The sequence below is a fragment of the Pygocentrus nattereri genome, chromosome 9 (genome assembly GCF_015220715.1).
Source record: "Pygocentrus nattereri isolate fPygNat1 chromosome 9, fPygNat1.pri, whole genome shotgun sequence".
Classification (NCBI taxonomy): Eukaryota; Metazoa; Chordata; class Actinopteri; order Characiformes; family Serrasalmidae; genus Pygocentrus; species Pygocentrus nattereri.
Genome location: NC_051219.1, coordinates 32,775,154 through 32,790,764, shown reverse-complemented (window position 1 = coordinate 32,790,764; position 15,611 = coordinate 32,775,154). Strand labels below are relative to the sequence as shown.

General features: G+C 38.6%; 1 protein-coding gene across 3 annotated transcripts in view; it reads right to left on the bottom strand.

Annotated features, from left to right (window-relative positions):
- Nucleotides 1–80: 80 nt before the first annotated feature.
- l1cama (L1 cell adhesion molecule, paralog a) overlaps nt 81–15,611 on the bottom strand; it is an 88,313-nt gene continuing 72,782 nt past the window's right edge. For 2 of the 3 annotated variants that reach the window (XM_017708101.2, XM_037541184.1), the window contains 14 exons: nt 15,492–15,593; nt 13,711–13,908; nt 12,874–12,944; nt 12,097–12,322; nt 11,203–11,318; nt 10,614–10,833; nt 8,857–8,979; nt 8,270–8,443; nt 7,368–7,481; nt 6,066–6,215; nt 5,803–5,934; nt 4,999–5,071; nt 4,867–4,878; nt 81–4,466 (listed from right to left, as the gene is read on the bottom strand). In XM_017708101.2, coding sequence (XP_017563590.1) covers nt 4,211–4,466; nt 4,867–4,878; nt 4,999–5,071; nt 5,803–5,934; nt 6,066–6,215; nt 7,368–7,481; nt 8,270–8,443; nt 8,857–8,979; nt 10,614–10,833; nt 11,203–11,318; nt 12,097–12,322; nt 12,874–12,944; nt 13,711–13,908; nt 15,492–15,593 — 1,967 coding nt within the window. In that variant the 3' untranslated portion in view covers nt 81–4,210. The remainder of the gene's footprint in view (nt 4,467–4,866; nt 4,879–4,998; nt 5,072–5,802; nt 5,935–6,065; nt 6,216–7,367; nt 7,482–8,269; nt 8,444–8,856; nt 8,980–10,613; nt 10,834–11,202; nt 11,319–12,096; nt 12,323–12,873; nt 12,945–13,710; nt 13,909–15,491; nt 15,594–15,611) is intronic. The other variant, XM_017708118.2, reaches the window with a different exon arrangement.

Genomic DNA, 15,611 nt, shown 5'->3' with positions numbered 1-15,611 from the left:
ATCTTCTCACACTGCTTTAGCAAACAGATACACACAATACTGCAACTCTACGCAAACAGGAAACAGCTGGACATCTAGGCTTGTTTCAAATCTCAATTCAAAGGTCAATGTGATGTGATATTTTCCTTTTTTTAAAAAAAATCTTTCAGCTTATTTTTTTTTTTAATTCAAAGGATCAAAGAATCAATTTTTTTCTTTTTCGAGGTTTTTGAGAACTATTCACTAGTTATCTAGAACAGTTATATCACAACTAACATAATAATAACAGGTCAAAAGTTATTAAAACATCAACGACTGTAAAACCAAGATCCAGACACAGTTCTTTACAAATCAATGCCATAACAAAACAATCATTTGGGTTTTATTTACATTCAAATAAAAATCAAGAGTTCCCCTCCCATCTCCCCCTCCCCACAGCCTCCTCTCAATTTCTCCACAGTAACAGGATTTGCCTCAGATCTTCTTTTAGTGAACGCCGCGTGTTCTCTTCATTTATTTCCACATTTACAGAGCCCATGCTGGTGACACCCTATATAAATAAAAATAATGCATGGCCTTATTAACGCATGGGAATGAGATCCTAATGCATGGCCACGACTTAATAAGGCGTGGGAATGAGATTATTAAGGTGTGGCCATGACTTAGTAACCCGTGAGAACGAGATCACAGCTTACTAAGTCACGGCCACGACTTCTGATTCCCACGCCTTACTAAGTTGTGGCCACGCATTATTTTTATCTGTACAGGATGTCACCAGTGGGGCTCCGTACCCACATAACACTGGTCATCAAAACTTAAAACAAAGCACACAGCGAAACAGGAACAAATGCTATTTGGTATATTGGTATGGAATCAAAATTCCCATCCCAACAAAGCATACATTCACCGCGATAAGCACATAAATGATTGTGTTTTACAACTGAATCAATATTGTCAACGTTCATAGTATTGTGCAAAGCTCAGAGAACACCATTTATTTATTCTTTGCTTTCATTAAGTTTGTCTTTAGCATTTATTATGTAATAGAATTTTGTAATTGCACAAATTAGCCTCAACAACTAAGTACAATATCAGTTTGATAGCTTCACTTTTGTGTACCCTACTACCACTTTAACTTATCCATCCTCCAATCTTTAAACCCCATGTGTAAAACACACGGACCGTGGGCCTGATCAATCCTATCCGGCCCACAAAGGTATTTTAATTTTCTATTAATAGCAGCCTGTTTCACAATGCCCTGCACTACAGCCCCCAGCATGCACTGCAACTTAATGTGCACTCTGACTCTCTTACCACAACAACAATCTGTGGGACAGCGGTTCCTCTTCAATTCTACACAATTCCACACCAGTCATATCACTAAACGCATTAGCTGCATTTCAACCAATATAAACACTTAACATGAGCTCAGCAGCTCGGAAATTAAGCCCACATATTAATTAACTTGCACCACAGAAAAGACGGCAGGTGCCTGAGGAGATAGGTAGGTTTAGAAGACTGGGCACCTTGGGACATTTAAATTTTAAATATATCATGTATTCATGTAATATTTTAAGGTATTTAACAAGTTTGGGTTACAGGCCTTTAATCAAAAATGAAATAAAAACATTTTTTTCAGGCCCACAGATTTGTTGAGATTTTCTAATATGGCCCTCGTTGAGTTGGACACCCCAGCTTTAAACTATTCAGTTACAGTCCTCACAACAGAACCTGGCATTATGTTCCTCTTCAAAGAGTAATTTAATTTTATGTTGAATATGTTTTGTGTTTTTTCCTATCACTGAAAAATGAATCATTAAAAAATTAATGGATGTTTTGACTGATAAATGGTGTTCTCTGACTTTTACATCACTGTGTGTGTGTGTGTGTGTGTGTGTGTGTGTGTGTGTGTGTGTACACATTTATGCGTGTGGTGTAGGCTACTCTCTCACAACCCTATCAAACTCAACACCACCTCATACCCTTTTACACATTGGAAGTGTGTATTCATATGGCTTTACACCAACAGGACTGCAAGAGAGGCTTTATCAGTATACACAGTTTAATACACTACAATAAAGTACAATAAAAGAGACAAACACACACAGACGGCTACAGAAAAATGAGAACATTGTACCTGAAGATGATGGTGTGGTAAGAACGGAGTTAAAGGTGATGTTAAGTGGACAGGCACAGGGACCAATGGAGAGCTTTCTAATACTGTAAATGGCTAAATGCTAGATGCGACTATATACAGCTCGATATAAAGCACCTCATCTCAACATATCATTGCATCTTATATATTTACAGTATGTAGCTTGGCTTAACTCAGTAACAAACCACACATAAGGTATGAGAAACATAAGATAACATGATGTAGAATGTCTTCAGTAAAAAAAATAATAAAAACTGGAAATAAATGCACAATGAAAACACAATGAAATGGAACACAACTATATATAATAAATAGCTATCTATGCAATCCATACGCAGCGTGCGCTGTGCATATGCTTGCATGATGCACTGATCAGGATTTTTAAGGCCCTCAATTCTCCCTTCTCTTCTCCTTCTCTGTTGCCCACTCTCATCTATATTTGGCATTAACCATGGGGTGTCTGCATGTCTGTTTATATCGTGTTTAAATTGTCACGATTTTAAGTCATTTGCACGCACTGAAAAAAGGAATGCATTGAATTTACTTGACACGTATATTGCATCTACAGGAATTAAATACATCAATTATTCATTACATCGACAATTATTGCAAAAGTATGTTAAGTAAAAGACAAACTGTGATGGATGTAATATTCACATCACAAGCTATATTTTGTCATTTGAAAACACCAGGTGCTTCATAAGATTCATGATGAATGGACCAATCGAAACGGTCCAAAATGACTTGGAATAAAATCTTACATCAAAACTTTTTTGCATTAAGAGTGTTGGTAGCACTTTATTTGGAGTGGTCCTTTGTTGATGATTAATAAACTCTTAACAGATTATCAGTAACACATCAACAACATATCAGTAAAGTAGCAGTAGTGAAGCATCTGAATACACTGAAGTAAATATTGTGTAGATGTTCTGTTGATACATTACTCATATTAAGTAGATGTATTTTTAACAAGCCACTTCCATTAGACAAAACCTAACCTTACCGACCTTACCCAAAACCAATGGTAACCCTGGCTCTAATCCTAACCCTAAGCTTAACCTCAACCCAAAACCTGACCCTTGTATTTTTTTTGACATGTTAATGAGAGTGTTGAGTCACTGTTTCATCTAAAAGGATCACTCCAAATAAAGAGACACCAGAGTGTCTTTTCTTTCTCCTGAAAAGTTATCATTTTGGAGATTTTCAGAGATTCTCTTGCAATGGCAGTGATATTTTATTCACGGGAAACTGATGTAGACATCTGAATCGAGTAAATTCATTGCACTATTTTTCAGTCTTTTGTAAGTATGTTTTGCAGGTGGGAAACCTGGGATGCCGTTTGCTATATTTAGCGTCTATGCTACTTTGAAAGGATGTATTGCAAAATTATCTGTAAACAGTTTATTCGGCAGTCCCAACACAGACGGATTTCAGGCTACACTAAAAAATGTGATGCACTGAGTTTACCTGATTAAAATGTTAATGTATAGCAATTTCCACATGAATACAATATATTACATCAACACAGTGTTATATTTAGGCCTGTCACAATTATACAATTGTGTGATTATGGCCATTTGGCCTTACATTTTGTTTGATACTGTTTTATCCATTATGTTGTAGTGCTCTGGGTTTAAGACAAGTACATTATAATTGGAATTTTATTATGATATTATTATTATATTGGAATCATAAACATAATAAGTAAATTGTTATCTGCCATTATCATGACAGGTCTAGTTATATTGTCTGTTGACTTGCTTCAGCCAGTAATTGTGTTGATGTGACATATTTATGTGAAAATGATGTACACATTTAAATCAAGTCAACTCACTGCATCACTTCAGTCAATCTAGTCTAGTAATTCCCTCCGACTGTGCTCGAAGTACATCAGTTAGTCCGATTAGGTCTATGGTCAGTCCCAGCAGTGTATGTGGCGTTTCATTGCTTGGCATCAGGTTTCAGTGTTTGTATTTACGGTGTTCTGCGCATATTGATTGTTTGGTCAGTCACTTAGATATGATTTAGTGGGCACGTATGTGAATCTGGCTTTGATTTGAGGCCTAACCTGCCCTGCTAGTCTAAGACAGCAGCGGAGTTGGGCAGGCCGTGGTTGGTGGGGCCAATGGAGGCAGGGTTAAGGAGGGAGCTGTCCTGGGGGTCCGCCTCAGGCTCTTCTCTGACTCCGCTGTACTGACTGGCCAGAGAGTCATCCATGATCACCTCCGTCTGGACACTGTTGCTGTTGCCGTAGTCCAGAGCGCCGTCACTACACAGCTTACTGTCCTCACACAGAGATGGCTGACTGGCCGTCCGCTTCTCCTCATTATCACTTTTTGGGTAGAGACAGAGATAGAGATGGAGAAAGACAGAAACAGAGAAATAAAGAGAGAGAGAAAGAAAAAAGAAAGAGAAAAGGATAAGAGACAGGAAGAAAGGGGAGGGGGACAGAAAGCAAGAAAGAAGGAAAGAGAAAACGAAAGAGGAAGAGCAAGACAGAAAGAAGAATAAGGAAGAGAGGAAAAAAGAGAGAGCCAAAAAGAGAGCAAAAGGAAAAAAGATAGAGAGAGAGAAAGAGAGAGGAGGGGAGAAAGGGGAACAGTATTTATAGTGTCCTGAGGCTGTGAGATAATGAGCAAGATGAGGGCAGAGGGATGGATGGCTCAGGAAGGCAGTGATCTGGGTGAGGAAGCAGGTGCATGCATTTAAAAAAAACACACTACAAATCATACCTCTCTAGAGATCTGTTAGCATGAGGGAGAAATATCAGGGAAGAGAGAGGGAGAGCGTGAGGAACAGGGAGAATACAGCAGAAATTCTGTTCTGTCCTTGAGCACAGATCTGTATCTTATCACAACACATACCTGTACTCCCCAAATCCCTCGTCCTTCATCGGCCGAGCCTCCGAGTCCACATGACCCTCCTCTTTGTCTTTAACTAAGACAGAGAGCAGAAACAAACACACATTTACAGAGTCAGAAAACACGCTAATGAGCAGCTGCATCTCTAACAGACAACATATGTATGAGTGGACTGCAAGAAATAGGGGTCGGCGGGTGTCACCTTTTTTATATAGGTTGGTAGAGCAACCTAATTAATGAGACATCGTCTAACAACATCACCAACTTTTAAAAAACATCTACATAACTCCTTAGTTAAGATGTAAACAATGTCATTCAGAGTAATATTAGTTTGCAGTGGTAATGACAGTAACCAGACGGTGAAAGTATTTAATGCCTCCATATAAGCTACCTTACAGAAACTTATAATTATGGAATTCTTATGAACACACTTCTTGATGTGTTCTTCATAATAATTCATAACACTTCATAATAATAAATTACTCATTTGTTTTGTTATAGTTTAAGATAGGACTTTGGCCTAAAAAGTTTATTTCTAAAGAATGAAGGGGGTTATAATGCAAACTAGTTATCAGAGAAAATATAATTTTACCTTTATCAGCATTACATAAAAAAAAACTTGTGTGAATGACCTAATTTGCATCGCAGTAATTTAATTATGTAGAATGATGTGGGATTTTCCTTTCAGTATTAAGATTAGCAGATTATCAAGATAAAAAAGTGTTAATAACTGAAAAATGTCTGAATAAAAAAGCAAATTTATCACTTGTGTTAACTCATCCCCCCTCAAACTCAGCTTGATCATACCTGAGTACTTGCCACCCTTGCTCCGTTTGATGAAGCAGAGAATGAGCAATATGAGAAGCAACAGCACAAGGGCACTGATGAGCCCGATGAACCAGCCTTCAGTAGCAAAACCATTCCGCACCTCCATTGGTTCTGCAGACAGAGAAAAGTGGAAACAGACTTAGAACATCAGCATTAAAACATTAAAAACAAATAAATGTAAATTTATTCGTAAATACTTTCAGAGATCAGAAAACATCTTTTTATGAATCTTTAGTATTTACCCGCCCCTGCAGTCAGTATTTCAGTCTCCCAGAAGGTGCCATTGCTGGAGACGAGGTGCAGGCGGTACGGGGAGCCAGGCTGCAGGCCCTGAAGGGTGTAGAATGACTGAGTGGAGTTCACTTTCTCCGACTGCTTCCAGCTCCCTCGATCTGAATGACAAAAACATTAACACAACAATACAAATGAAGCACATCACCTCACGATACAGTGCACAGACACCACAGTGACACATGAGCACTTCATCATAACAGCACTAAAGACAACCTGGAGCACTGTTTAAGTCTAAAGTACTAAATGGACAGGATTCGTTTTATATATATGTACTTGCTGTAATGTAATTATTTGCAGTTTATCTCTGTGATTTTAGTCCCTTCTGAATAAGTTTCTGGGTCTTTTCAGACTGAGTTTTTAAAAGTTTTTACCTATTATAAATTGAATGGCAGAAATTTGCCATTTAATAACAACAGGCTTAGTAAAATGACTTTTTAAGTATCTCTTTCAGTCAGAACAGAAAGGTAAAAGACTCATAGTGTTCTATTTTTTGCTTTTTAAACAGAAATTACGACTGGCCTTTTTCTATATACTTTCATTTTTTCAATGTAGTCATCCTCTTTTAAAATTCTCTCTAGCTGTGATGAAGAACATAGGAATAAGTGTCAGCTGACATGTTGGTAGTTATAAACAGTCAGCTGACTGTAAAACTACATGTTTAGTTGATTCTGAAAACAAAGTAAGAAAACAACAAATCCTATATAGGGAACAAACTCAAATATGGTATTCTGGTGATAATTTTAGTGCACAATTGTTATTTTTTTGCTGAACTTAACGTGTTGGAAAAGGTGCCATAACTTTTGCATAAGCTACATTTTATTAGATTTTTCCTCTCAATATATTAACTTCAGCCCTGTGATGGACTGGCAACCAGTCCAGGGTGTATCCTGCCGGACTGCTGGGACAGGCTCCAGCTCCCCCTGCGACCCAGAAGGAAATGGCTTAGAAGATATGTGTGTGTGTTAAATTCAGCAAATAACTGTAATTGTACATTAAAATGGCCAGAAATATTACACAAATCACACCAATCTTATAGCCCATGCAAATGAGTTATAAACATTAACATTACTTCATAGACACATAACCAAAAAACCTCATCCTTTTCGATCAGAATAGATGTCAATAATATAATTATCCATTACGTCACTGTGATCTACAGCAGACTGGTCTATGATGTTGCTATTCCATATGAATTGAATGAAAGAAAAACCCAGCAACACCTCCATTAACTTTCTGAACAGAGCACTTACCGGTCTTCTTTTGGTAATTAATGTGGAAGCCCACATTCCTCTGTCTCTTGTGAGAAATCCAGGTTAGGTTGACTGACGTCTCTCCAACAGACAAAGTGATGTTGCCAGGTGGAGCTATTCACACAAAAAACAAACAATTATGATAGTGATTCATTCCATTACAATCCATTATTTAGATGATTACACTGCAGCAAATGACATCACTGAGGGTAAAAACATCTGAAATATAGCCATTCTTTTTGAAGACTGTTGCAAGCAATTATAAGATAACTTGATGTTTTGTATTTGTTAAGTCATTTTCTGTAGTAAAATGATTTTCCATTGGAGTAAACTATAACTCTTGTTTTTTAAATAAGTAAAATTATCTGCAGATGTAGTAAGACATTACACTCAGTAAAATGACTAAAAACATGTTATCAAAAAAAACAAAAAACAAAAAAAAAACCCAGAATATTCAACAACCTCCAAAATAGCTACAGTATATTAGTATATACAGTATATGCACTGAGTAGATTTAAGATGTTTCCTCTTTTAAAGTTAAAGTTAAAATAAATGTGGACCTGGAATTCTATAATAACAAACCATGTATACAGTTTTAGAAGTGTGTTCTCTGACTATGTGTACTTTAACTCAGAAACACAGCAAAATACAATTTGACCAGTGGTGCCCAAACTTCTGCTTAAGACTACTTAAAAAAGTGGTGGGGACATGTCACCAGCAACCCCAATGAAAATTACACTTATGGTTGTATTCTTGGAGTATTTTTCATACTGCCCAATGAAGAGACGCCAATCACTTCCTTTACTTTGTGAAAACGATAGAAAAAAACCCTGACAGGATTCAAATAAAAGTGGGCAACAAAGAGAAGCCAGTACTCTAAGGGTGGCACATGAACACTGTACCTCCATCCAGCGTTGTGGCTCCCTCTTTAGTGATGGGCAAGCCATTTCCAGCTGCAGTGCGCCCCCGCATATAGAAACGGTAACGACTGCGAGGGTCCAGCTCTTTAAGGGTCAACTGAGACACTTTAGGGTCATCAATGCTCTCCCTTTGCATGGGCCTATTTTCAGTATCAACTGCAGAGAGAGGAAGAGTGATGAATGAAAGAAAGAAAGAAAAAAGGAGGAGAGGGAGCGGGGGAGAGAGAGAAAGAGGGAAGAGTTGGAAGGAGAGAGAAAGAAAAAAGGGGAGGGGGAGAAAGAAAGAGAAAAGTAAAAAGTCAGGGATGAGAGGAAGGGAGAAAAGAAGAGGAAGGGGCAGATCAATCACTGATTACTGGGACAGATTTCTGTTAGTGTACGATGAACAGACAAATGGGCTGATTACTAGAGAGGTTGTGGTATTCAACAGGATTTTTTATGTTGAAGCACTAAAGGCTTAGCGATATAGTCAATACTGTAGCAGCCACTTGCTTAATCAGATAAAGTGCATATAACAGCACGACTGTATCTCTGAAGAGCATTACTGTAACAGGTCTGTGTAGACGTACGCTGATGGTACTCCAGTAAGTATCCAGTGAGTATTCCGTTGGGCTGAGCAGGTGGAGTCCAGCGCAGAGTCATTTCCTTCTCTGAGGGGCTGATCAGCTCCAAAGAGGTGGGAGGACCAGGAACTGTTTGGAAAAGAGCAAAAGCAATGGAGAATATGGCTCCCAGATCTCATCTGAAACGCTCATGAGGCTCATTGTGTATTATAGCAACAAAAAATGTGCATGAGGTCCTTATCTGATGTAGTAAAACCATCATTTTAAATGAACATTTTCCTGATATTGTAACATCCTTGCTCTGTTTGTGTCTGTGTCTGCTTTTTTTTACCTGGCCATGTGTGTCTAGTCACGTGCTTTTGCTTTTGTTTTCCTGGCTCTCCCTTCTTTTTTACACCCCTCACCTGTGTCGTATCTGTAACTCTGCCTTGTAAACAATGGTCTCAACTGTTTATTGTTCTTTTGAATGTATTCCAGCCCCCTGGTCTTCCTTGTCTTTGTTATGCATTGTGTGTGATTGTTTTGAGTATTTCCTGGCGGATTTCTTGACATTGCTGTTCCTTCTTGAGAGAAAATATTCTCAATACATGTTGTTTTCCCTTATATGTTATTTTCTTAAGGGGCTTAACCTTCTTTACTGTAGAGTTTTAGCAAATGGCCTTTTGTTGTAGAAAAGTAATACTTGTCCCCAACCCCTTTGCAGAAAGGGATGAGGTGAAAGGTGACAACACTCTACCCATGTCAACTTACTCCTTAGTGTGTACTGAGATGAGCCTTTGTCTCATAACCTGAAGGTGATAACAATCACCCCCCTTATCTCCACCCCCAAATCTCATTTCATATTCTCCTTCTACAACCTCTCCTCAAACTCCTTTTCCTCTTCTTTCCTCCCCCTTAGTTTTCAATGTATATAAGGTCCATCCAAAATGTTCTTATCAGACTAGACTAGACTAGGCTGGACTGCTGATCAAACTGGTGACCAGACTAGACTGGTGACACACTCATGACCAAGCTATGCCCGCACATGATTGTCTGCATGCATGTGAATAAGACAAGACTCCTGATACTGCTGATTGACTGTTGATTGACCATGCTGTACCCATACTCTGTATGTGGAAATAAAACTCCAGCACCGAAGCTCCAGTCTCCTGACTCTTCTTGCCGAATTTCTCACATTCTGTTTAGTTTTTTTGGAATAAGTTTCTTGGTTTGTTTTCTCAGTTTAATAATTCAATAATTTTCTGTCTCTCATTTGGTTTCATTTCTTGCTCTTTTGTTTGAACATCTCTGACATGCTGGTCACCTCTATCCTGGACATTAATGAAATGAAACACTTGCATCCTGCCTCCAAGCCACCATGGTTACAGATGGTGAATACTTCTGTACTGATTGCCTGCCCTGTATGTTCATTCTCATTCTAAAATCAATCAGTGCTGAAATACATGTAACAAACTGTTATGTTTGGACCAAATCTTCAGGAATGTCTGAAAAGTAAACCTCAGCCACAGCATTGAACTGTTTTCGCCATTAAAAAACGTACTGCTACAAACTCTGCAGTAACAACACTATATATATATATAATGTCAATGTGAATGGACAGCTGAACAGCTATAGACTCAATGGGTGTTCATATGTTCATTGTTGTGACATCACAACCCAGATTAATTGAAAACACTTTTTTTAATTATATGTTTTTTTTTCATAATATGGTAACTCTAAAGCACAGCATGCGATGAGATTTCACTGAATTCCCTCTGACTCACCCCCTTCGGGCGTCTGGAAGGTACGGCCCTCTGACTGGGGTCCATCTCCTTTGTTGTTGAAGACACTGACAGAGATAGAGTAACAAGAGTACGGCTGCAAGCCTCCGAGATCCTTCTTCTCCTCATTAGCTCCTGTCTTCACGACAATCTCACTCACTGGCTCAGCACCCTCCTGCCAGTGGTGTTGTTTGCCACAGGTGCCAAAGTTCTGCAGGTGGATCTTACGGGATAAAGGTGGAAAAAAAAATCTCACTTTCATGGTCATCCAGAGCAAACATGCTGAGAGGATACATTTAATTTTCCATTCCATCAGTGCAGAGGAAAATGGCAGCTTTTATCTTTTAGAAACTGCAAGTTCTAAAAATTTTATCTGTCTTGGCTTCAGAGTGTTGAGAAGCTTAAACACATTTTCCTGAAGGAAAGAGTAAAGACCCGTAGATGTACATCTTGTGGAGTTTTTAAGACCCTGGAGATCAGGGTGCTTGTACTAAACTTTTATGTCTGCGTTTTAGCGAGAGCCTTACTGACTCAGAAGTCGATGCTGTTTTCAAGAGGGATTGTAAAGGCCTTTATGGCAGCAGTGCAGTACCTTGTATCCCATTAGATGTCCTTTCACAGTCTCCCTGTCTACCGGGGCCCAGGTTACCCTGATGTCTGTGCTGTTGACCAGAATCACCCCCACATTCAATGGAGAATCCTCAGGATCTGAAGAAAACAAACACAAGATGAAATCATGTTTACATTGGCCTTCAGATTATCTGAAGCACAAGTAATCAAAAGAGGTTAGAAAGAATCAGAGCAGCCATTCATGGTTAGGCCAAAAATTAGATTTACACAGTTCTTCCCTTTTCCAAATGTACTCTATTAGCCAAGACATGATGGTTGTCTGAAGGCTGCTTCTTTAGTTTTGCACTTCTGTAAGTTTTCCTTATAGCTCTGGATGCACAATCGTATCAGTATCAGTATCAGTAGACATAAGTTTTTACAAATATATAACGCCATCAGATGTTTAGATTTGACTGATACTTCAACCCAACCTCTGGAAGAGCAGAATGTTTTGGCAACACTGCTGAAATATTTTAATAAATAAATTTCTTCTTGGAGCCACATGGCTAAACTGGATATAAGGTTTACTGACTCAGAATCTACAAGAGGGCTTGTAAAGGGTTTAATGACAGCAGCGCAGCACCTTGTAGTCCACTAGATGTTAGCTACATTAACCTTCTCACTACACTGCAAAACCAAAGAAGCAAATGTCAGAAACAAAACGGGTTAAGGCGGATTTTTGAGTAAATTTGATATTTGTCCAGACCGTTGTTTTATGTCATAAATTATAAGAAGAATGTATGTAGTATGGCAGACATTATATGCACCTGGCCTAGGCCAAAGCATTTTTCAAAATCATGAACTTGGCAACAACCAGACAGACAAAAAACTGACAAACAGGGCAAAGCCTGAATAAATAACAAAAGGGCAGACTCACAGTCCTCTCCAGAGTAGCCGATGGTGGATTTGGGGTCTGGTCCCTCTCCCAGAGTATTAACAGCCTGAACTTTGATGTCATAAGCAGTGAAATCACCTACATCACTGACGACAAAGGGTGGCGAGGTGGTGAAATTGGTATTCCAAGATGGCCCACTGCCTACAACCTTTCTCCACATCACCTTATATTGGAAACCAGGACCGTTGAAACTCCTCTTGTCCATCTCCTGCAAAAATATATAGCAAAGAGCTTGAAGCGATGGTTCAGGACCAAAAATAGATTTAGATTAAAAATTGAGAAAAGTATGGAGAAAATTCAGACCTTACACTTGGCTTTTGCTACAGTTCTCAGCTCTGTGACACTTTCATAGATAATATTATGTCATACAGCGTCAGAAACCGCATCAGAAAGTCTGTTTGAGATTACTTACCAACTTGTTTAATGATTTATGCATGCCATTTGAATTATGCTAAAACAGTGGCCATGATATTACTTATTAGCGGCACTAGCCACGTACCTGAACGCAGAAATAAAGAGGCAAACTTTTGACAACAAACTTTTTTTTTTGTGACAGCAAAAATGTGTTGGGTGATTTGCAGAAAGAAGAAAATTGTGTGCATTTGCTTTTTGGCCCAACTGTCACTTTTAAACACCTGAGTTGGGTGAGCACTTGTAGAGCTTGTACATTTATATGGCCTAGGCTCATAGTAGCATTTAGGGATAAATGATTAAAATGTTGCTGTGTGAACTGAGCACTGAGCCGTTTGTAACACTTACGTTCCATGTGATGACAAGAGTGCCTGGCTCTACAGACTCGCTGCGCACTCCTTCAGGGTTACTGTCTGGCCCTGCGGAGGACACGGCAACCTCAGCAGCGAAACACTCTCACATGGCAATATAAGCCTGTCACTTCACATTAGCATTACAGCAAAGCAGAGCAAAAAGGAGCCTTCCCCAAAGTGTGCCACTAAGAGTCCAGAGAAAACTTTGCAGTACACAACTGCTCACTCAGAAGCTCTGTAAGCATCTTAATGCTTAACAAAGTTAACCCCTTAAACTCCAAGGACACAATGGGGGGGGGGTCCAGATATTCATTACCCATTTACATATATCTTGCTGCATATCCTGCAAAATAATAGGGATATTCCATCAATGATTTAAATTGTTTGCAGAAATTAATCATTAAGATGTAAACAAAGTCATTCAGAATAGATTTGTGTGAAATGTACCATTCTAGAGAAACTTACTGAGTTCATTTTTTTACTGTTAGAAACCGGAACCAGACAAACGGAGCAAATAATGCTAAAAACTGTCTGATGCCTGAGACTGTGTTCACAATAGTTTTAAGATAACATTTTGGCCTAAAAACTTTTGTTTTTTAAATCAGTCCATGTTGGAGAGGCTTACGCAGGGTGTTATTACAGAAAGGTAAAAAGGCAGAAATCTTGCTTTTTCAGATCTTCAACTATTGATCAACATTACATATAAAACTTAGAAGTAAACTGGTAATTTTGGATAGCAAATAAAATGGCTATATTGCACTGCAGACTACTGATTCCTATCACCACCACTGTAAAGAAATGGCTGGTTTAAGCTCAAGGATTGCAGTCTTACAAGATGGAGATGTGTAATAGCTTCTGGAGGGCTGGCTGGGGTCACTCTTGCCGATGCTGTTGATGGCGATGACTCGGAATCGGTAGTTGAGGTAGGGTCTAAGTGGGACAGTAGTGAGTCGAGTGTTTCCAGAAACGCGAGCAAGCTCCTCCCAGCCTTTTCTGTCAGCCTCCTCCAACTCAAACTCCAACACATACTCTGCACATAAACACAAAAACATACATACACACACTTCAGTTTCAGAAAGCAAGATTTTCTCACATAAGTAAACACTAAAGTCAGTCCTATCCAATAGATGAAGAGATAAAGGGCATTTATACTGTCCTATTATCACTCTGAGCTTACCTAAGAAATACTCTCCCCTATTAAGTAGTAAGAGAGAAAGAAAAGCACAGGATGTAGGTGACAATATGTGCTGATTACATTCCATTCTACTGTTGTATATCTGCACTTCATGAAGTCCGGTGTAATGTGCTGCTGTTGTGTGTTACACCATGGGGCATGAAGAACATTACGTTCCAATATATCACTGCTGTCAGAACAAAACCTTGTGTATCTGTTCTTAATGTTTTTTAGGTTTGTGACCTGTCCTTTACATTGTGTGTAAATTTTGTGATGAATAGACCAAAAAAATGTCCCAAAATTACTTGGAAAATAGTCTGGTTCCACTGACTTACATTAAAAGCAAAGTAGATTTTTTCCTTCTCCTGTAAAGTTAGCATTTTGGAGATACAAGGTTTTGTTCCAATAACAGCAATATACAAGTTATATTGAGGAATAACAGTAAAGACCACTTGACTTAACATGACTTGTATGTTACAGATACAGTTGACAGAGATTTTTTAGGCTTAAAAATATTGGAGTATTCTTTTAAGTACAGGCTAGCCTCACACTGTATAGCTCTTAGCAAACTAATGCTAATTCAGCCTACAAAGATTAACCAAATTAAACTGTGCATGTTACCAGTGATCCATAATAAGAATTTGCTGATTGCCTGTTGAACTTGCTTCAGGCTGTTGCTGGAGGAGTTACAATATGTAAAGTTACAATATCCACACTGTACTTAGTAAAATGTACCAGCTTGTAGAAGCAGAATTTTTTGTGAGCTAGAAAAAGATGCAGTAGCGGTGAGAAAACATGATTAACGAAGAAGAGGTGAGTAAATGGCAAAAATAGGGTCAAATTATTGGCCATGGTAATCAATTGTATGTGACATATATATATTTTGTTTCTAGCAGTATCTGAGCTCAGGACTGTCTTTTCTCTAAGCTATTGGTAACTAGCAAAGATACTTTCTCTAGATTGACAAAGCACTTCTTGTAAGTCGCTCTGGATAAGAGCATCTGCTAAATGCTGTAAATGTAAATATAAATGACATATGCAGCAGATTGAAAATTGCTGGTGTATTCCTTTAAGTACAGTCTAGCCTTACACCTTACAAACCACACAGATAAATAAAGGGCCCAAAACATCACAGAAAACAGAAAGTCAATAGCTTATAGGTAAAGAGTTTAATATAGTCTACATTGTAAAATTTTCCATATGTACTACTCACTCTCCCATCCATATAGGCTATATGTGAAACTAAGTTGCAAAAATAGCCTATTCAGACTTCAGTGATTCTGTAATGTCACAAAAAATACATTTACATATATCCATATATTCAGCTTACAGCAGCCTAGCTCTGCCCATTCCCTTTTGTGTCATAAACTGCTTTTTGAATAAGATACAATACTGGGGAGCCAAACAAATAGTGCATCATATGTAGTCAGTGTGCTCACCTAATACAGGGCTCTTGTGGTCATCGCCAGGTGTCCAGGAGAGTGAGATCGTACGTTCTCTTGCCTCAGTGAGCTGTAGCTGGGTTGGTGCATCTGGCCGGTCTGAGAAACGCACACAGA